The sequence below is a fragment of the Vicia villosa genome, linkage group LG5 (genome assembly GCF_029867415.1).
Source record: "Vicia villosa cultivar HV-30 ecotype Madison, WI linkage group LG5, Vvil1.0, whole genome shotgun sequence".
Lineage (NCBI taxonomy): Eukaryota > Viridiplantae > Streptophyta > Magnoliopsida > Fabales > Fabaceae > Vicia > Vicia villosa.
This window is the reverse complement of record NC_081184.1, coordinates 151077201-151101011: the sequence shown is the minus strand read 5'-3', so window position 1 is coordinate 151101011 and position 23811 is coordinate 151077201. Positions and strand designations below refer to the sequence as shown.

General features: G+C 30.3%; 2 protein-coding genes across 4 annotated transcripts; one reads left to right on the top strand and one right to left on the bottom strand.

Moving 5' to 3' along the window:
- The first annotated feature begins 8109 nt into the window (after nt 1–8109).
- LOC131603195 (putative cyclic nucleotide-gated ion channel 8) lies at nt 8110–11893 on the top strand. Of its 3 annotated transcripts, none has more exons than XM_058875473.1 (8): nt 8110–8218; nt 8598–8635; nt 8868–9453; nt 9536–9748; nt 9829–10139; nt 10286–10397; nt 10489–10725; nt 10847–11891. In XM_058875473.1, exons 3-8 carry the CDS (start codon nt 8917–8919, stop codon nt 11543–11545), a joined length of 2109 nt encoding a protein of 702 aa, XP_058731456.1. In that variant the 5' UTR covers nt 8110–8218; nt 8598–8635; nt 8868–8916; the 3' UTR covers nt 11546–11891. The 3 variants fall into 3 exon arrangements, with proteins under 3 accessions (XP_058731456.1, XP_058731455.1, XP_058731457.1); XM_058875472.1 differs by having other exon boundaries at nt 8140–8218; nt 8554–8635; nt 10847–11893; XM_058875474.1 differs by lacking the exon at nt 8598–8635 and having other exon boundaries at nt 8158–8218; nt 10847–11893.
- A 767-nt stretch (nt 11894–12660) lies between these two features.
- On the bottom strand, nt 12661–14807 carry LOC131607790 (pentatricopeptide repeat-containing protein At4g39620, chloroplastic-like). Its single transcript, XM_058879751.1, has 2 exons — nt 14441–14807; nt 12661–14242 (listed from the first exon to the last, which is right to left on the bottom strand). The coding sequence occupies exons 1-2, from the start codon at nt 14792–14794 to the stop codon at nt 13118–13120; spliced, it is 1479 nt and encodes a 492-aa protein (XP_058735734.1). The 5' UTR covers nt 14795–14807; the 3' UTR covers nt 12661–13117.
- Between the last annotated feature and the right edge of the window lie 9004 nt (nt 14808–23811).

Here is a 23811-nt window from a genome sequence, read left to right as displayed (position 1 = left end):
AGACATATGGAACTGTGATGGATAGTTGTATGTGGAGTATTGGTTGTGGTAGGAGGGTGAATTTCTGGATAGACAACTGGTTAGGGGAGCCTTTAGTTAACACATTCCATATTCATGAGAAGTATCACTTTGCTCTAACTTCAAAGGTTAGTGATTGGTGGATCAGAAATGCCTGGTCTATTAAGGATAACATCCAACTCGCCTTACCAAACTTACTTCCTCTTATTACTAGAGTGTCCATACCTGATGCTGAGATTGATGACTGTTTTGTTTGGAAGAATGCAAAGGAAGGTCAACTAACTTTAAAGGAGGCCTACAATACTATAGCAAAGCCAAGGCCCCTTTGAAAATGGAGATCTTTTCCTTGGGATATTGATACTCCTGCTCATTCAATGATTGTGTGGAGATTTATTCATAATAAACTGCCGAAAGATGATAATATAAGATTTAGAGGATTCTCATTTCCTTCTCTTTGTATCCTCTGTAAAAATTTCAGTGAATCCTCTTCCCATTTGTTCTTCGATTGCAGCTTTGCTAGAAATATTTGGCTTTGGTTTGCTGGCACTTTTCAAGTTAATCTGATGATATATAATTTGGAGGATTGTTGGAAGATCCTTGAGCAGCCTTGGTGTCCTCAAGCTAACGTAGGGGTTCAGGCAAGCATAGCTTGCATATTTCATCAAATATGGTCTACTAGGAACAAAAGTATATTTGAAGACAAAGCTGCAAACTGGAAATCCTGTGTGGGGATGGTAACTGCTCAAGCCAAGTTAGTTGGGGATAATTCCTGCAGGGTTACAAATTCTGCCTTGTCCAATTTTTTTCTTCTCAAGAAGTTTGGAATCAAACTAAACCCCAAGAAAATTGTTCAAACTTTGGAGATGCTATGGTCTCCTCCTTTAAATGGTTGGATGAAATGCAATATTGATGGTGTGGTGTCTGGTATTCCAAAATTAGATGCGTGTGGTGGAATTTTTCGCGATCACAATGCCAATCATGTCTTTAGTTTTTGTGACTTCATAGGCTCGGAGGCGCCTGAAGTTGCAGAGCTTATTGCTGCTATTTTGGCTATTGAAGAAGCGAAGAGGAGGAAGATTACTAAACTTTGGTTAGAAACGGAATGTATGTTTGTCGTGAATGCTTTAAAGAACCGTTCAATGGGCCTTGGAAACTTTGATCTCATTGGCTAGTGTGTTGGGACTACTCGATCAAAATTGACTTTATGATAACACATATATAGAGAAACCAATTTTTGTGGTGATTCCTTGGCTAATCTTGGTTTAAAATACAAGTCTTATAGAATTTTTAATTTTGTTCATGAAGATATCTCTAGAGATTTCTTGCTAGACAAGTTGGGTACCCCAAAGCTTAAAGTTTGTCTTTAAGGGGTCTTGCCTTGGTCTCCCTGTGTACCTTGTATTTCTCTATTTGATTTATAATATCTTCTTTTCTTGCTAAAAAAAATGCACAACAAAATTTACAATTAAATTTATAAAAAATTTTAAATTAAAATTTGAACAAAATGTAAAAACTTTTGTGATTAAATAATTTTATTTTTAGATCCCGTGTGATGTACAAGTTTGATTTAGTATTTCTAATTTGAGTAAATGATTATTTGTAAATCAATATAATTATTCTCATAACAATATATATTTTTTATATTATTTTGGAAAAAGGAAAATTATATAGTTTGTTTAATATGAAAAATGTAGCGTAAAATTTGGTTAATTTTAGTAGTTGATTATAAAAATGCTATGCACTATTAATATCCAAAATTAAAAGATAATTTAAACGATAACATTAAATATTTTGATATTAAGAAAATTTATTAAAATCACAATTTAATTAACTTAAATTGAAAAAAATGTTATAATTATATATTTGCAAAAACATTATAGACCATTTAGATAGTTAGAATTTATAATCATATACATTTCAACCAAAACCTGATATAAATTTGGCTATGGTTCCAAAACAAGTTTTAAATTAGTTACTTTCTCAAAATTATTTTTAAACCAATTATTTATAAACCTAGATGAAAACCCATTTTTTATATTCGAAAATTTTTGTTATTTTTTTTAAACAATTATTAATATTGTTAAATAAAACTTATTTTTTAGACCATTTTTTCAATTATTAATATCTATCAAAATTTGATTTATATATATATATATATATATATATATATATATATATATATATATATATATATAAGTGTATTTTTTTTGGAACTGACATGATTTAGTGTAGTTTTTTCGTTGCTATAGTTTGATATGAAAGACATTTGTTTGTTCTGTAAATGAAAACAAATTATTCTGTAATTAATCGTGTGTCTTATCTATCAAAATTCACTCTTTTTTTTATCAAACGTTAAAGTTTAAATAAAAACATTGAATATTATAAATCTTTTCCAAATTTTTTATATTATATATATATATATATATATATATATATATATATATATATATATATATATATATATATATATATATATATATATATATATATATATATATATATATATATATATATATATATATATATATATATGGATCTATTTTTATTGTAATGTAAAATAATCAATTAGTTCCTCTTTAAACGAATGTTTCTGAATAACAAAAAAGTCTTATTTTATCTTATTTTTATAATTTATATCTAAATAAACAAATGTTGTTAGTTTTGGTGTATTGATTTATTCTCATCCTCGTTTTAGAGATCAAAATTTTTACTTTACAAATTTTTTATTTATTACTATTCATTTTTCTTAATATATAAATTAAAAAAATGATTTTTTATAATTTTTTTTTAATATTTCATTATGACATTTTTTCTTATAATAAATATTACTTAAATTTAAAGTTATCTTAAATATTTTTTCACAAAAATCATTTCTAGAATATAGTTTTTTTTTAAATTTATATAATTTTGACTGTGTTAAAATCTTTAAAAACCATTTCTAATACATTTAACAATTAGATCTTAAATATCTCATCAAGAGTAGGGGTGGGAATAGGTCAAGTCGGCCCTAAGGGACCTATAGCCTAGCTTACTTAGGGTCAGCTCAAGCCAGACCTATTTAATAAAGAGATTAGGTTTATGTTTTTTTAAAGGCTAAATTACAGTTTTGGTCCCCCTATTTTGTCTGATTCACGAATTTAGTCCCCTTATTTTAAATTCAAACAATTTTGGTCCCCCTATTTTATATTTAAACAGTTTTAGTCCCCCTCTCATATTTTTTCAAAGAAAATCGATGAGATTTTTAATTTTTTAACTTATATTTTTATCTACAAAATTTAATAATAAGTTTATATGTGATGATTTGTCATATTTTGCAAGTAATTTGTCATTTAAAAATTGAAAATATCGTTAATTTTAAGTGAAAAAGTATGAAAGGGGGACCAAAATTGTTTAAATCTAAAATAGGGGGATCAAAATTGTTTAAATTTAAAATAGGGGGACCAATTTCGTGAATCCGAGAAAATAGAGGGACCAAAATTGTAATTAAGCCTTTTTTTAAAGTCTATTTTATTAAATAGGTTAGGCTTAGGCTATTAAAAAAAGTCTATGAAGCCTTATAGGTCGGCCTATATTTTCATATATATTAGAGATATGCTAAATAGATAGGCCCATGTATGAATATATATTAGAAAAAACGCTAAATAGGCTAACCTATGTATGCATATATAAATTCTGAAATAAGAATTATTGATATTAATAATTAAATTTAATTAACACTTAAGATTTATTAATTCTATAATAAGAGTATATAATTGAATTTTTCTCAATTATACTCAATATTACAAATCGGATAACTTGACTACAAGTTATCCGATGAAGAAAAATTACAAATCGGATAACTAGACTGCAAGTTATCCAGTGAAGAAAAATTACAAACCGGATAACTTGACTACAAGTTATCCGGTGAAAAAAAATTACAAACCGGATAACTTGATTGCAAGTTATCCGATGAATTTTGGTAGGGGTGTGAAATGATAAATATTAAATAATAAAATTATTTTTATTAATTAAAAGGATAAAATTGGAATATTTTAAAAAATGTAGGGGTAGATGGATAATGGTAGGGGTATGAGGTATAATTTTCTTTCATATATATTAGAGATATGCTAAATAGATAGGCCCATGTATGAATATATATTAGAAAAAACGCTAAATAGGCTAACCTATGTATGCATATATATATATATATATATATATATATATATATATATATATATATATATATATATATATATATATATATATATATATATAGGAGGGTTATATTGACTCCAAGAGTAAGTGTTCAACACTTACTCCAAATCATAACCATTGATTATCATTAATCCAATGGTTTTAATTAAAGTTTTATATAAAAAAAATATTTCCAAAAATAATTAGATTAAATGATCAATTAAAACCGTTAGATTAATGAAAATCAATGGTTATGATTTGGAGTAAGTGTTGAACACTTACTCTTGGAGTCAATATAACCCTCCTTATATATATATATATATATATATATATATATATATATATATATATATATATATATATATATATATAAAATTGTGAAATAAGAATTATTGATATTAATAATTAAATTTAATTAACACTTAAGATTTATTAATTCTATAATAAGAGTATATAATTGAATTTTTCTCAATTATACTCAATATTTAAAAAATTTATAACAGGAGAATCTTTCCAAAAATATTTCTTATTTTCCATAATTATTAGATTATCACAATAGGAGAATATTTTTGAAAATATTATGCTTAATATCTAAATATCATCAAAATATTTTTCTATTCTCACTATAATTTTGACTTCTAAACTATTGATTTTAATTTGATCTATAATATAGTTTGATTAAAAAAACTAATATTATTAATAATATATATTTTTTTGTTATAATGAGCGCCGAAGCTCGAAAACAAACGAAACTACCCGCTGACAAGCCTAGTAAACGAGGCACCCTTGGCATCCTCCTCAAGCAATCTCACTACACTATGGAGCAACATCAAACCTTCATATAGACCCCAAAGCTCCACCATAAAAGCATTATAGCTGGCCAGGAACTTCGCAAAACAAACAACCATATCACCTTTCTCAGTCCTAACAATTCCTCCACAAACTTCGCAAAACAAACAACCATATCACCTTTCTCAGTCCTAACAATTCCTCCACAATCGGAAGTACTGTCATTCTTGTTGGCTCCATCCACATTCAGTTTCACCAACCTCTCTTAGGTGGAGTCCAAGAAATTCGTAATTTAGAGTTGATATAATCTTATTCATTATTTTATACTTTAGAGTTGATATAATGTTAATTATTATATACTTTAGAGGTGATATAATGTTATTTATTATTTTATTTTGAATATACTATGACCATAGTCTTTAATTTTTTTATTTATTTGTACTTTAGAACTTATATGATTTTATTCATTACATAATTATAAATATAACATATCATTGATTTATCACTTATATTTTTGTTAAATTAAAAATATTTAATAATATAATATTATTTTATAAAATTATTACTTATATTTTAATTTGATTAATTAATTTATTTGCAACTTAATTTTTTTTTGGCAGGCTCTACTTGTGTGAATATTTTAAATAAAACACATTATTTATTTATTACTGGTATTTTATTTGATTAAAAATATTGAAGAAAGTGAAATGATTACTTATATTTTAATTTGGTTGATCCCTATTTTTTATGATGAAATGACACAGTAAAATTTTGATTCAGAGTCAATTTTTTAGAAAATTGAGTTTCTTACGCTAGACCGTGTAAAGGCCAGGAACACAAGGTCTAGAACGCGAGGATATAATTCTTATGACTCTAATATTGGTTAAAATCGATAGAGAGCCTTCGATAATGGCGCCAATTTTAATGAAAACTGTTGCACCAAGAAAAAAACCAATTCCAAATGGATCCATCATATTGATAGGTGAGACCAAAGTTGTCAAACTCACGAATCTACTCAGACTTGTAAAAGGACTGTAGACTCGACTCGCAAACTCGTACTAGTCTATGGAAAATTAAAAATGAATTTTAAAAATCTATAAGTGGCACCTACATGACACACATATATTTTTATTCCTGTAAATACCTTATATATGACACAAATATATATATAATAGAATACCAATTAAATCAAAATTTACATTTCATACTCCATAACAAATTTCTTAACAAAAAAACTCGATAATAAAACAAACAAAATAGCAAAGTATGTAGTTAAAGACTTAAAGTACTAATTTCTTCTTAATTGGCTATTACATAAAACAAAATAAAAATCATTAAACATATATGCTAATGGCTTTAAAAATTCAAAGCTCCAGTAAAACCATCACCACCAATATCAATGTGCTTCACAAAAATCACAATGATTGCAATCACAATATTCACAACTTCATTTACAGCCGCAGTTTAAATTATGGCTCTGGTCAAACTTTTCTAGCCTTATGTCAAAACTTAATCTAAATTGAGGAATTTTTATGTTTGTATCATCAAATTCACCCACTCACCCTAGCTTTTTACAACACTTGGTATGTAGATTCTTTATAATTATCATCAATAATTAATTAATTAATTAATTAGTAAAAATTGTAGCAAATTTTCATTATTTCAAAACCGTGAGCAATGCATTTCATCATAAATCGTAAATCACAATTTTGTCAAAACTATAGCAATATATTATTTCAAAACATACAAAAACGTTTTCTTCTATAAATAATAAATTTTCTAAACTATTTTGTCATGTCAAATTGATAGATAGGGATTCGGATCAGCGAACCTGATTGAATAAAGGCACATCACCTTTACACAAGAGAACACACGAGAGAAACATTTAAGCGAAACAAACAAGAAAATACTTACACATTGAAGGATTGATTTAGGAAAACAAACACGAACAAAGAAAGAGACAAAATAAATGCGCGCCATTAATGAAGAGAGAAAGAAATCAGAGACTAGGAGAGAGATTTTCTAATTCTCGTACAAGCAAAAATATATAAAAAGGGGTTTTTTTCAATAATATAAAATCTTTGAGGGGAATTTGGGCCTTTTTTGGGTTTTTTCAAAAAAACTTATAGACTCGTGAGTCTACACGAGTTTGTGTGAGTCTACCCGAGTCTATCAAAAAACGATTCTATGCGCGAGTCAACTTATTTTTGCTTCTTAGACTCGTAAACTCGTACGAGTTTACGAGTCTATCCGCGAGTTTGACAACCATAGGTGAGACTATATGTACATCTTTGCTATAGACCATGTTTTAGCAAAATTCTACTAATCTTAAAACCATGGTTCTAACAATAACTTTTACTACTTTGATATAAGTTGTGCACTTGCAGCCTATCACACTCCATCTCAGAGTTTATGTAGTGAGTGGGTTCTATCTCCGCCACAAGATTCATGTGTAGGGGAATTATTGTCACAATGACCTGTAGAAGACTATGTAATAGTGGTGAAATCCAAGTGTGGGGAGGATGAAAATAAAGGTGTAGCGGTGGAACTGAGACGTGAAGTAAACGAATTTGGTTCTATGGTGAGGGAACTGAATGAGTTTCCTAAATTAACTGGGTGTGGCTCCAGTCACTCATATATAGAAAAGACAGTTATTGTTGTCATCAGGTTGCCCGCGTGAAGCGTAGGTAGTTCGTTGTAGAATGCGCATAGTCGTTGAGTATCAACCGTTTTGATGGAATGGAGGATGTCCTTCCATTTGAATGACACACTTTAAATGAATTGAACCTACGAATTGTGTTAGTCTTTATGAGTTGTTTTTCACCCCGAAAATATTTTATCTTCATAAATCTCTAGCCAACGAAATAAATGGTTTAGAAAATAAAAAATGGTGTAACATTTTGTATTGGTAACCAAGTTAGATTGATTTTTTCACTAGATGTTAATCAATTGGTTAATTTTGTCTTTTATCATAGAGACTAAATTAACAAATTTTATCTAAAGCTAATTAAAAGTTTATTTTAAAAAATAAATAAATCGATAAATCCAAAAATTACAAAATGAACCATGTACAAAATATGGCGGCGACACATGTAACAGTCATAACTGTGTCTTATAATGTTCCTAAATATATCCGAAAAACATGGTGAAAAGGTTTCTCCCTCTTCCATTCTCTTTTTCCTCTCCAGAAAAACCAATGTACCATATTTTTCTATGAACACCCACAAACATTCTCGCAGTAAGTTTCTTCATTTTATATTTAGAGAATCTCTTTTCATTCCAAATTTTCATCTTTCATGATTGTGTTTTAAATCATTTTTTTCATTATCATTGTTATGAACAATAATGGTTTATAACAACATAGTTTGTTCAAACCTTAAAAGTAACATATTTGATGTATAAAAAATTCATTTCAAGGTTTTCTTGTGTGTGATTTTATAATCCTTTATTATATAAGGATTATTTTTTTTCTTCATTCATTATAATTGTATGAATTTCATATTCTACTAGAACTTATGCATTGAATGAATTTCATATGACAAAATTGGTAGACATATCTAGTGTTTCTGACAGATCTCTATGTTATTTTCTTCACAATGTTTGACTCTGGTTACAAGTCACAATATATTGGAGGTCAGAAAGAGAAATTTGTGAGGTATTTCAATCTTCCATTTTTGTAACATTATCAATATGATTAGATTAGTATTTTTTTTCGTTTTTGTATTAACGACTCTAGTAATCTGGAGTTAGGTTACGAGGTAAGTAAAGTCTGACCAATAATTATTTTAGTGGGACTTGATTTCGCTTTCATTTTTTTGAAATTTCACTGTAGTTATAAGGTTTGCAAAATCTAAGTTGTTAAGTCTAATATATAGTGGATGATGTAGGTTGGATGATTTGGATTCCAATTCGTCGAAGCAATCTAGCTCAAGTGGGATGAAGAAATTAAGATTTAATATAAATTCTTTGCCGATTCCGGGTCGCGGGAAAAAAAACACGTCGAAATCATTTCGGTTTGGAGTGAAGAGGGGATCAGATGGACTAAAACATATTGGAAGATCAATCAAAAGTGGAGTCACTTGGTCAGTTTTTCCGGAAGATCTTAAAGTTTCGCAGAAAAAAGTATTTGATCCTCAAGATAAGAATCTTCTGTATTGGAACAAGTTTTTCGAGATTCTATGCATTCTTTCAATAGCTTGTGATCCATTCTTTTTTTACCTTCCTTATTTCAACCACAAATCGTTTTGCTTAGCAATAGATAACAAGCTCGCGAGTTTTATTATTACATTGAGAACAATATGTGATTGCATTTATCTCATTCGCATAAGTTTTCAATTTCGCACCGCCTTCATTGCACCTTCATCTCGAGTATTTGGAAGAGGCGAACTTGTCATAGATCCTGGATTGATCGCGAAACGATATTTACAACGCTACTTCATTTTTGACTTCTTGTCTGTACTGCCATTCCCACAGGTTTGAGATACTTACTACTTGTGATCTAATAATCCAATAAGATTTGGAGTTTTTAGCTCAAACATGTTGATTTTTTTCGTAGGTTATCGTATGGAAATATCTTTATACTACAAGACGTATAGAAGTATTGGATACAAAGACATCGCTTCTGAGAGCTGTCATCATGCAATACTTACCGAGATTTGTACGATTTATACCGTTGGCTTCAGAAGTTAAAAAGACGGCCGGTGTTTTCTCTGAAAATGCATTGCTTGGTGCTATGTACTATTTGATTTGGTATATGCTTGCTAGCCATGTAAGTCCGTCTTGTAAAACAAGTTTCGATTTACTGAGATTTGAAGTAAGATGTTTGCTTTTCTGACTATGATTTTGTAGATTACTGGTTCTGTCTGGTACTTACTAGCCATAGAACGTAACGACACGTGTTGGAAGAATGCTTGTAAGGAGGTTCCAGGATGTAACTCGCATTTTTTGTATTGTGGAAGTACGAGTAAGCATATACGAGGGTACAATCAATGGAGAAATGTCAGTGAATCTGTTCTTAAAAGTAAATGCTTTGTTGAAGATGGTAACTCAGCTTTTAATTATGGAATCTTCTCTCAAGCTATAGAGTCTGATATTGTTGCTTCCATACAAGTCTTCCCTAAATTTTGTTACTGTCTATGGTGGGGACTTCAGAATTTGAGGTATATTCCTTGTTTGATTCTTTTGAACTATGCTAGTGCATTGGCCGGTGCGATGCATACATCTCGTTTAGCATGCTACTGCATGCTCCAGCTCGGTTCGAACCTGAAGCATTTACAATCCTAATCAACTGTTTTTCTTTTCACAGTACACTTGGTCAGGGGCTTCTTACTAGTACTTACCCCGGGGAGGTTATGTTTTCGATAGTAATAGCTATTATGGGGCTTGTTCTTTTTGCTCTTCTCATCGGAAACATGCAGGTAAGCGAAAAAGTATTCACTGTAAACTATGATTTATAGCATCTTGATTAATATAGTACTTTAATCTTTGTGTTATAATGTAATTGGATAGACCTACCTTAACTCTATGTCGGTTCGTCTGGAGGAAATGAGGATCAAAAGGCGTGATTCCGAGCAGTGGATGCATCATCGCTTGCTTCCTTCGGAGCTAAGGGAAAGAGTGAGACGATACGACCAATACAAGTGGTTGAACACGCGTGGAGTAGATGAAGAAAACTTGGTTCAGAGTCTTCCAAAAGATCTCAGAAGAGATATCAAACGTCATCTTTGTTTGAATTTGGTCCGAAGGGTGAGTACTGAGTGAGCAAACTAGCTTGTGCTTTTTGAGATAACTCTTTATAATTTGTAACACAAAAGTTTTCTAAGGCTTCATTTTTTCTGATAAATATTCTATTATATATATTGTTTAGGTTCCTCTCTTTGCTAACATGGACGAACGCTTGCTTGATGCAATATGCGAGCGATTGAAACCGAGTTTATATACAGAAGCAACCTACATAGTTAGGGAAGGCGATCCAGTTGACGAGATGTTGTTCATCATTCGTGGTCGTCTAGAGAGTGTTACTACGGATGGTGGAAGAAGCGGCTTTTTCAACAGAGGAGTTTTGAAGGAAGGTGATTTCTGTGGTGAAGAGTTGTTAACATGGGCATTGGATCCAAAATCTGCTGCTAACTTGCCATCATCAACTAGAACAGTGAAAGCTATGAGTGAAGTAGAGGCATTTGCTTTAGAAGCGGAGGAGTTAAAGTTTGTCGCATCACAATTTAGACACATACATAGTAGACAGGTTCAACATACCTTCCGTTTCTACTCGCAACAATGGAGAACATGGGCTGCAATCTACATTCAAGCTGCATGGAGGAAGCATTTAAAGAGAAGGCGAAGGAAAGAGGAAGAAGAATACTATGAAGGAATCGATGAATCCACAAAGGCTTTGGTTCCACAAGCCCAAAATTTGTCAAAATTTGGAATTAATACAACAGTCTTTGCTTCTCGCTTTGCTGCTAATCTTCGTGGTTTTAGACGACGAATTCCAAGTTCTAGAGACCTGTTGAGTATCCCGAAACCCCCAGAACCTGACTTTAGTGCTCTCGAGAATGAAGAGTGATCAAGTTATGTTTTGCTTACGAGAACCAATTGTGTTATTATACAATTACATTGCTGCTAGTGTCTTTCATAGCAATATTACACACAAAATCTTGTTACAATTGAGTTTGTAAAGTTTTTGTATTTCTTAGGCAAAAAACATTACATGACTTAGTAGACAATGCCTTCTTTCTCTGCATGTGAGCATTATATGACCACTGCTGTGGTATTAGTATTAATAGGTAGAAATAACTAAGATAAGTGTGTGGTGCATGCATGCATAGTATGTATAGATAGCTGTAGCAGGGTACTGGCGGAACACAACTCCACTGTAATTGACAATATAAGGTGCTATTGTAACTGTCTAGAAAATAGAAAAAGTACAGTCAATGCCTTTTAATTATTTGAGAAAATGATTAATATCTAGAAACTATCCATTGAAGAAGGGGTACCTTAGAATAATCTCTGATCCTAATGTAGAAGAGTGGAGTGAATTGAGAAAGAAAGCAGTAGTGCAAATTTTATCAACAAAGGCCATCAAAGTTGATTTATTGAACTAAAATCAGAGTCATCCATCCATCCAATGTTGGATTCAAATATTGATCAAATGGCTTCTAGCTAGTGCATGGAATTCAAATATTGATCGAATGAATTTTTTTTCTAATCGGTTACATTTTGAAAATTAATCGTATATAAGTTTTCAATATATAGTTGTTGTATATAATCTGTGTGCATTCAACTTGCCTTGGGTATCAAGATCGCGTCAATCTAATCGGTTAGCATTATTCTCCGATTGATTAAATTGAGTCAAAAGTTCTTTTATGGCTTTTTGACTACTCTCATCCTGTACTATACAATTTATATGTTTTTCAAAATATTAATAAATATTACTCTCTACGTCTCATATTATAAGCAAATTTTATTTTGTAGGTTCATTGAATAATTAATATATCCGATCTACCTATAGATTAGGTACATTAATTATTCAATGAAACTAAAAAGTGAAATTTACTTGAGACGGAGGGAGTATTTTATACTACTAGTTTTTAAACTTTGTTGCAAAATGAATTTCGTTTAAAATTTTTGCACACAGTTTAAAGAATATAATAATATTATCATAATAGCAAATTTGTATAATCAAAATTAAGATGTTTGGCAACAATTTAAAGTTTCTTGTATAAGTACTGATAAACAAATATTTCAAGTCCCTAAAAGTACTACTCAAATGCTTTTTTTTTAAAACAAATATTTCCACCAAATAATTTTGGTAATAATACATTACAAAATCAGCCTTGGAATTGCATCAAGATGATCATTGCACCTGAATAATCAACATCATCATTGATAAAGACTTCATTTGTAAGACATATATTTACTCATCACCTTTCAGCAGCAAGACCACACTTTTGGCTTTGTTAATCAACTAGTGATTATTAGTTTTGGTAGCTGTTAGGTCTGAAGCATTCTCTTCATAGAACATAGCAACCAAAAGACAAAGATTGCTCTGTGCAGAAGAAAATACCTTACACCTGTGAACAAAAATTGAACCCAGAGACAAAGGATAGGCCGATGAACTCTCGGCGTGAATTGCCAACTATGTTTCTAGTTGAGTTTTCACAATTTTTTGGGGACTATTTGAATCAGTTCCAGCATTTTTAGATCCCAACTTTACCCTCGAAGAACCAATAGCACCCAAAGCATCTAAGAAGAACCTCTTATTAGGGATAACACCATCTTTACTCATTTGCTTTAGCAATTTATCTAGAAGCACCTTTGTGTTTGCTTTAGTGTATGCCTTATAAAGAAGCTTATAAGTTGATGCATCTGGAACTACTTTTATACTCCTCGCCCTCGCAAACAATGAATCTGCTTCTTGTGGCAAACCATTTAAGCAGTAAACATCAAGCATATAATTTAAAGTAGAAACTTTTATCGGTACATTTGATTCAATCAGTTCATCGAACAATTCCACAGCTTTGGAGACACAACCACATAAGCCATACATATATATAAGACTCTCGTGCGTAACAAAACTCGGTGTATAACCCATGTCGGTCATATTTTGGAAAACATTCTCGGCTTTATCCTTTAGCCGTGCCTTTCCATAGCTCAAAATCATAGAGTTGAATGTAGGCAGTGTTGGCTTCTCCTTGGAACGCAATAAACTCTTAAACACTTGTTCCATCTTATCAAATTGCTGCTTTTTCCCATACGCATCAATAAGCAAATTATAGGTAATCAAGTCAAGCTTAACCTGATTACTCTTCATCTGAGCAAGCACCGATTCCATATCTCGGATCATCCCGTTCTTCCCATATCCATCCATCACACCATTGAAAGTGTAAATGTCCGGTGAAACAGGACTCTCGTCAAGATCTTTGAACAAAGAGTTCACCTGATCCACATTCCGAGCCTGAGCAAAAGCTCTCAAAAGAATATTGTACGTAACAATATTAGGCTTACATCGCTCCGTTCCTTTCATCTTCTCAAAGTACCCAAGAGCTTTGTCCAAGGCCTTGGATTTGTCCCGTGAATGAAGGTGGGCAGAAATAAGTGAATTATACACAGAAGTATCCGGGCGACAGCCGGTGTTCCTCATCTCCGAGAAAAGCCACATTGCCAGCCTGATTTGCCCTTTCTTTCCCATAACTGATATGAGTTTCGAGTAAACCCCGTTATCCGCAATATACCATCTTTGTTTCTGCATCCATCTGAAAACCTGAATTTCAAAACATCACTACTCTTAATTCGCATATATAGCCTATGAAGCATAGACACAGAAAACATGACACCAACACTGACACGAAGAGATTGCAGTAACATAATAAACAACACTATAATATATTGAATATAAAATATGTAATATTGCAACAAAAGTGAAATAAAAGAACAAAGGATACAGAGAAAGGAAAGGAACCTCAAGGCATTGAAGCCATTTATCGTGTTTTCCTAATTCTTCAAAGAGCAAGAAACAATGTTCGGTTCTGACAACCTTGACGTACTTGTTCAATGTTTTGAGCAATGGTTCTTTGTCGGTTATCTTCCGAGTGAGCAAACGAACCAGTTCTTGGGTTTCGGATTGGTCTGTCGTTTGCTTCCTAATCGGACGGGTTGGGTTGGAGACGCAGGAAATTCGGGTGAGTAGGGTTACGCGTTGAGGATTAGTGGTTGGAAATGGATGATGATAATATGAAGAAGAAGGAGTAGAGAAATAAATGGCAGACATGGCAATTGGGAAGGGTTGTTGCAGAGAGTGATAGTGAGATAGCATAGAAGCTTACTGCAGAAGAGAGAATGTGTTGTCGGTTGACCCATCATTGAATGCAAAGATGGGCTTGTGGGTCTCTTTAAGAGGATTAAATTTTGACGAATCTATATGGCACCCCTAAATTAAACATATCACCTCCCAAAATTTTAATATTCTAAGTTTATCTTTGATGAAATATAAACAATTTTCGGACGGGATTTTCGATACACTCCTATAAAAAGTATTGGAAATTTCGAAATATTTAGTACAAAATACAGGAAATTTCCGGTAGAAAGTATCAAAAATTTCAAATTTTCTAGTAGAATGTACCTAAAATTTCGAAATTTCTAATACAAAATACAGGAAATTTCGAAATTTCGGGTACATTCGAAATTTTCGGTATCGTCCAAGAATTTTTTCAAAATTTCAGGTATATTTTTTTAATTTTCGATAAAAACTCATGGAAATTTAAAAAAATCCAATATTTTTTCGAAATTTTCGGTACACCCTAAATTTCTAGTAGAAACGTATATTTTGTTAAAATTATTGACTTTAGTCAAGATTATAATAATAAAAACATATCCCCTAAAAAGTGACATGTTTAATTTGGGGTTGTCATGTAGATTCCTCTTAAATTTTGTACTTCCATGTTTATACTCCCACAAAACCAAAACCCCCCTAACATTTGATATTTTAAATATTATAAACATTTAACACATTAAAAATTTATTTGAATATGTTATCTTAAATTGATGCTAAGGGGAATTATTTGTTAAATGTGTTTTGATGTCTTGTTGTATAGTGAATTTTATGAAATTTTGAGTTTCTCATAAAATTCTACCATTATATATTGGGTTAAAATTAATTTTCATGCATAAAATATCAATTTGATTAAAGTCAATCTTAATTGAATCGAGTCATGATGTTATTAAATCGACTCAAATATTTTTGTGCATATGAATTGACTCATGCACAACGGGTGATCATGTTGAGGTTTGGAAGGGGCAATTAGGGGTGGTAAAGTATGTCCGGCTTGTTGGGCATGCCTGTTTTTCAGTACTTTAGTGTGGGGGGGGGGGGGGGGGGGGGGGGACTAAGGGTTTAGGCCTGCAACCTCTAATGTTCTCGTCCCGCCTAGTTCTTTTGCGGACTTTTGCAGGCACAGACATTTACATAAATTTTTATATTTTTAGGTTTAAAAGGTGTGTTGGGTTCCAAGTGTTAAAGTCCCACGTCGACTAGGAATGGAGGAAATGTTGGATTTATAAGAAATGTCACTTATACCTCCATTTCCTTAAGATTTTGGGTGGATATGTGACATCAAGGTCTCTTGGATATCCCCGACATTTGGCATATTGACACTTTCAGGCCTTACTCCCCGGACTCTCAAACAATTGGTATCAAAGCCTGGTTGGCTCGGCGGGGAAGATTGTTGGATTTCAAGTGTGAAAGTGCTAAAGTCACACATTGACTAGGAATGCAGGAAATGTTGGGTTTATAAGATAGTTAACTCATACCTCTGTTGCCTTAAGTTTTTAGTGGATATGTGGTGTCAAGGTCTCTTTGAATCCCCAATGTTTGGGCCATTGACACTTCTGGGTCTTGCTCCCCGGTCTCCCCAACAATTATTTGTTGGAACAATTAGGATTTTCAAGAAGAAGAAGAAGAAGAGAGGGATACATACATATATATATATATATATATATATATATATATATATATATATATATATATATATATATATATGGGGACGACTCAAGTGAGAGCACTTGGTTATTATGAGAAATGAGAACAATGAATCACAACCATTAGATTTAGATTTGTTGATTTTAATGGACAGGATATGTTTCTCTTTCTATGTTGATTTAAAATAAATAATAAGAATCATAGAAAGAGAAACAAATCATGTCCATTAAAATCAACAAATCTAAATTTAATGGTTGTGATTCATTGTTCTCATTTCTCATAATAACCAAGTGCTCTCACTTGAGTCGTCCCCTATATATATATATATATATATATATATATATATATATATATATATATATATATATATATATATATATATATATATATATATATATATATATATATATATATATATATATATATATATATATATATATATATATAGCGAGAGAGAGAGAGAAGAGAAAAGAGGAAAAACTGTATTATGAAAAAGAGAAATGGTATTGTCAATGTTATGTTAATTTACATTATAAAATGCCTATTTATAGCTAACCAAAACACACAATTCATAACTTGCAGTATTTGACTCTATCGAATACATACTTATACTTTGACAACTACATGATATACTCGACTCCGTCGAATACAACTAACTTCTACTTAGCTTACTTCGACTATGTTGTCTACAATTACTTAAACTAGGTCGAGTACAACTATGTCAAATATAGCTTTCCTACTAAAACAATGAATTACATCTACTAACGCACTTCATTATTCATGTTTTCGAGGCTTCTTATCCCAATGCTTCTCTTCAGCTCATCAAACTTGAGTTTCTTCAGGAGCTTGGTGACTATGTTAGCTAGTTGCCAATATGTCTTTCAATTCTCAAGTTCAAAATTTGCTTTATTTACTTGATCCCTAAGAAAACGATACATTCTCTCTATGTGCTTACTTTGACCATGACACAAAGGATGATTTTCTAGATCGATAGTTGACTTATTATCTACAATCAACTTCATCTTCCTTGGTTCCATGATCTTGAGCTCTTCAAATAATATCTTTATCCATAATGCTTAACACGCATCATAGGATGCATCCACATACTCACCTTCACAAGATGACAAAGCCACAATTCTTTGCTTTCTTGAGATCCATGAGGTTGGTGCTTCACCAATCATGAATAGGTAGACTACAATACTTTTCTTTTCATCTTGATCTTCATTGAAATCTGAATCATTGCACCCATGTACCTTTGCATATGTGTTGGTACTCTTCTGCCTTATCAATTGTACCTTTTTTTTTAAACAAAAATACCACAATGCCACAAGTTGAAAAAAATTTCTCAATATGCCACTTTTTTTTTGTTTTGGAAGTGCTTTTTTTTCTCTAGTTTGGGTTCGGCCAGGGGTTGGCCGACCCTTAACTAAGACTTTTTTTTTAATTATTAATTGATTTAATTGATTTTTTAATATTAATAATTATTTTTTATTCTATTAACTGACTAAAATATATTATTTAATTATTAAATAAATTTAATAAAAAAATAAATGAAATAATATTTTTTTAAATAAATTAATTAATAAGATATTTTATTAAATTATTTTAATAATTAAATAATACGGTAGGTGCATCTATTGACCGATCCGTTGAAACAAATATACGAATAAGACATAAGTTGGATGAGCGAATGAAGAAGATTCGTGAATGTGTATGTTCTGCCAAAACATGTCAAGCACACGCAAAGAGTAATTGACACATGTACTATGCATAAAATTAGATTATTAGCTATGTTGATGAGTTATTTCCGTAATTCCTTGTAAAAAAAAAATATATAAATATATGCGCTCGGTCATCCATTGGCCGAACATACACATTCATGCATCTTCTTCATTCGCTCGTCCAATTTATGTCTTACTTGTATATTCGTTTCAACGGATTGGCTAATAGATGCACCTACCGTATTATTTAATTATTAAAATAATTTAATAAAATATCTTATTAATTAATTTATTTAAAAAATATTATTCCATTTATTTATTTTATTATTAAATTTATTTAATATTTAATAATATATTTTAATCATTTAGTAGATTAGAAAAATAATTATTAATATTAAAAAATTAATTAATAATTCAAAAACATAAAAACAAAAAAAACAAAAAAAAGTCCTAGTTAAGGGTCGGCCAACCCCTGACCGAACCCAAACTAGAGAAAAAAAAACATTTTTTCAGCCAATCCTTAGCCGAACCAAAGCAAAAAAGGTGGCACATTGGGAAATTTTTTTCAACTTCTGGCATTGTGGTATTTTTGTTTCAAAAAGGTGGCATATAGATAAAAAAAATCGAGATACTCTTCCTACCATATCCTCTAACTAGTTCCTGCGCAGTCATAATATTGTCATGGATTATTCTACCTGGTATAAAGGTTGATTGACTATTATTAATCACATAAGTAATGATATGAGGATTTTCGATATTATCTTGTAAAAGGTGCTGCAACTTGATATAGGTCTCGTGTCTCTAATGGTCTTAGCTTTAGGGGGCTTAGCGATTAATGTTACCAGAGAATTCATGGATTGCTTTAATAACATCAACTTTGACAATTTGCCAGGCAGATTTAAAGAACATGGAGTTGTATCCATCAATACCTGGAGCTTTTGTACTCCTTATGCTGTTCAGAGCAATCCATATTTCCTTTTCCTCCACAGGTCGAATCAGATGCAGCAGGCCTTACTCCCTTGTGATAGTTATATATTTTCTCACTGCAACAATATTTATCCCTGTGATAATATCGATTAATTAATTGATACACTATTACTTTTTAACTTTAAATATATTAGATGAGACACTATTTTTTAGTTTACATCATAGACTTTATTATTTTTTTAATTTTAACACTTGATTCTTTTTATCTATATCCATCTTCTTCCCTGTTTTTCATCTTCATCACCGTCTTCATCCAATTTCCAGAAAAATTCCAAGAAAAAATAAAATTCCAAAAAAAAAATCATCTAAAGCTACCATTCATCAATTCAATGTACTGAAATTTGAGTTTCTATCTACTCATTCATCTATATCATCTCATTCTCATCCAATTTTTTCCTTGAACTATTTATTTAAAATTCGTTAACTTTTACCATAATACTATGTCAAACTGACATCATCAAAGTTGAAACGTTTGCTATAGAACATTTAATGTTAAGTACATTTTATGTAGGGATGACAAGTAGACCCAAATTCGAGTTGACTGGATTTGGGTTCGGGTGCCACCTGATATGTTGGGTGCGGGTTTAGGTAGTGTGAAACTCGCACCCGAAACTCGAAATCACACACACACACACATATATATATATATATATATATATATATATATATATATATATATATATATATATATATATAATATTGTGGAAAGTTGTAGGAAAAATATGTTTTGTGTATTTTGTTACGGGATTGAGTTTGGGTGAAAAAACACGAAATCCAACGGGTGTGGGCGTGAGTGTTATTTTTCCACCCCAACAGTATTTGGGTTTGGGTTTGGGTGCTGATTTCGGGTGCGAGTTTGGATAGTGTGAAACCCGCACCCGACCCGTTGCCATCCTATGTTCCATTCTGCATTTTTCGGTGGGTAGTTAAAAAAGCTTTCAAATATATTATTCAACTTAACTATAGATCAACCAAATATGACATATGACTTGGTATCTCAGAATTCATATGCTTATGTGGGTTTAATTCTCGAAGTGGAAAGTGATTTTGGGAATCAATTGGGTTGAATTTATTTGGTAGAGAATGGAAAGTATTTTAGTGGAGTTTGGAACATTGAATTGTGAGAATGAAAATTGCAGAAGTTACTACACTGTTGTTGATATGAAGAGGATGAGAATAAAAAGATTAGGGAATTTAGTTTAAGATTCTTACCAGAACAACAAAAACCTATATCTTTCTACATTGACTTCAACTTTGTATGATTTGTTGGTTTTTGGAATTTAGATTTGGATTTGTTGCTTTTTGAAATTTTAGTTTTTCTTGAAATTTTTCTGGAATATAGATTAAGATGAATGAATATGGCGATGACGATGAAAAAGGAGGAAGAAGATGAGTATGGTTAAAAAAAATATTATATGTTGATAGTGTATCGTTATTTAATTATGATATTATGTAAATAATTAAAAAGAAATATAGTAATTTAAAATCTTCAAATAGTAATCATGAAATAAAAAATATAACAACAAAATATTTGTTAATGTGATAACACATGAGTCTTAATGTTATAACACTTAGATAATATCAAATACAAATGTAAAATTTTAGATAAAAATACAAAATTTGAAATGATTTACTTTTTAAAAATAAACAGTAAACATATAGATTTAATTATATTAAATAATCATACACAAAGAAGAAAAAAATATAATTGTAAAATGGAGAAAAAATTAATATTTAAAAATAAAAATTTTGTCTCTTAAATTAAAATAATGATTGATTAAACTAAAATAAATATTATCTTGTTAGTGACCCGTGAGATAAATACATTTTTAATATTATTAAAATTAAAAAGTACATTATACTATCATGCAATTGATATAGTATAAAATTATTTAAAAACGAATAAATTTGAAATGAATTACTTAATTATTAAATAATTACACAAAGAAAAAAATTGACCCATGAGACGGAAAGAGAATAAAAAAAATTTTAACAATTGAAAAAATAAATAAAATATTTATTATGTTGTTAGTGACCCGTAAAATATAGTCTAATAACATGTAAATTTATTTAATATAAAATATATTTAAAAACTTGTAAATTTAAAACAATTGATTTAATTATAAATGAATAATAATCATTAAAATTCAATTATACTAAATAACCATATAAAAAAAGAACACGTGAGTTGGAAAAAAAATAAAATCTAACAAATACAAATGTAAAATTTTAAATATAAATGTAAAATTTGAAACGAAAGAAAGAGAAAAAAAATTAAATCTGCTTGGTGCTTCTCAATAAGATGGTTTCTTAAAGATGCACCAAGTGAGGAAGAGAAGATTAGCATTGGACCAATGAGAGAAAGAGAAAAAAATTAAATTGGACTAATGAGAAACTAATAGTTGACTCATGGTAATTGAAAAGTAGAAAAAGTGGTATGTTATATTGTTAATTACATAATTGCCCTTTTTTATTTGGAAATGATTTTGGAGTGAAGGGGAATTTAGTCTCTTTGGTCAATCGAATAATAATAGTAAGATAGTAGATAGACCTTTAAAATCCAAAGATGTAAAATTTGTTAAAAGATCAAATTGTTAAAATTTTAAAAGTAATAAAGTCTATGGTGGACACTTAACAATAACAATAGTGTCTCATCCAATATATTTATATTTAAAAATTAATGGAATGGACTAAATGGACTAACGAAATAGTTTTTGAGGGACTAAAACATAATGTTTATCAGATAAGGAGCAAAGTAAAATTTTAAATTAAGTCAAGGACCAAAAGATGCATTAAGCCTTATTTTTATAAACAGAAATATAAATATTATTATAAATGAAAAAAATATATTATTGATATAAATACTTTTATAAATGCACAATCGAGTTCTAAACGCTTATAATGTATATTATTTTTACAAATATTTAAAAATTATATATATATATATATATATATATATATATATATATATATATATATATATATATATATATATATATATATATATATATATATATTGTTTAGATTTAAATATATTGGATTGGTGGTTGTTTTTATGAACACCTTGGAAAAAAAACTCTATTCACTCTATTGTATTTAGAATTTCTCTTCCAAGAAATAACCTCTCTCAATATACAACAACAACAATACACAATAACAAAATAATACACAATACATAAAATTATTTTTCTATAAATAATACCCAATACATAACAACAAAATATCAAAAGCAATAAAATGAGTATCGACTGGATCTGATTCCGACTGTCTTAGATTTAATCTCCTCCAAATAATGTACAAATTTGAAATCAAAATCACATATCCAAAAATCATATAGTTAAATCAAAAGCTATTTTAATTTCGTTGAAATAAGCATAGAATAGTGAAAAAATTGAACAAGATTAATAGAAAAAAGAACTTGAAGTGGAGGAATTGACAACAAAAATGGAGATTGGCAGTGAAGAAGCAGTGGAAAAGAAGAGGAAAACAGAGGATGAAAAAGAAATGAAGACGGAGAGAGAAATGAAATGAGCTTGTGAGAAACACATCTGAAAATACATAAACACGTCAACAACGTGAATTTAATGTCTCAACCTAGCGAAATGAAATTCACGTCGTCAATCTTTCAACCATCAATTCCTTCGTCACTCAACTTTCTCTCTTAAATTTTTTGGTTTTCGAATTTAAGGTTGCGACGTAAATATCACACCACAACTGAAATTTTGAAAATTATACCTTTTCCTCCATGTGCAAGCTGTTGGGGGAGTTTTACACTAGAGAGCATTGATACAAGGTGTTGGACTAGGTTTTGGGAGAACTCACTTATTCACCCAAAACTTCAAAGGGATAGGTGAATGGGTTTTCACAATTATAAATGCTCAAGTCACCACATTCATATCTAATGTGAGACTATTTTTCAACTTACTCACACTTGCATTATTATTCCAACACTTCCCCTCAAGTGTGAGTCCATAATGCTCTCCCACTTACATTTGTATCGTATCGCTGTTACCTCTTCTTGAACATTTCGATACAATTTAGTCGGTCCCTCTCGAACCAAAGCTCATGATATCATTTGTTAGAGGAATTTTTTACTAGGGTGCATTGATTACATAGTGTAGAACTAGAAACTTTTATGAGAGACACTCTTTTTATTAATTAAAATAGATAGCACGTCGCAACACACTTTTTTTACCACATATTTTTCACGTCACTAAATCACGTGACTGGAGACAATATTTTTTGTAATGTAGACATCAAACTTAATAGTGTTGAACGTGAAATTATATTGAAGAAAAAAATTATAATTTCATATTAGTAATAGATAGAGATTAAAAATGATTTATAAAGAGTATCTTACAAACTTATTTTATAGGAATTAGTTATATCCGACCAAATCCATTTGTATTTCTTTTTTTTAAAAAAAGTGAAAGAAAATAGATGAAGGAAAAAAGAAATGGTGATTAAGATGGAGAAAATAATTAAAAGAGATATAGATAAAAAAAAATAACGTGAAAGAGAGACTAGAGAAATTTTGAGAGAGTACAGAATTCAATTATTATAGCTACTTGTCCAAAATGTGTTTGTTGCTTGTACTATGTCAGCAGATAACGCTGTTTTAATTGCCAATCACGTTGATATTACTCT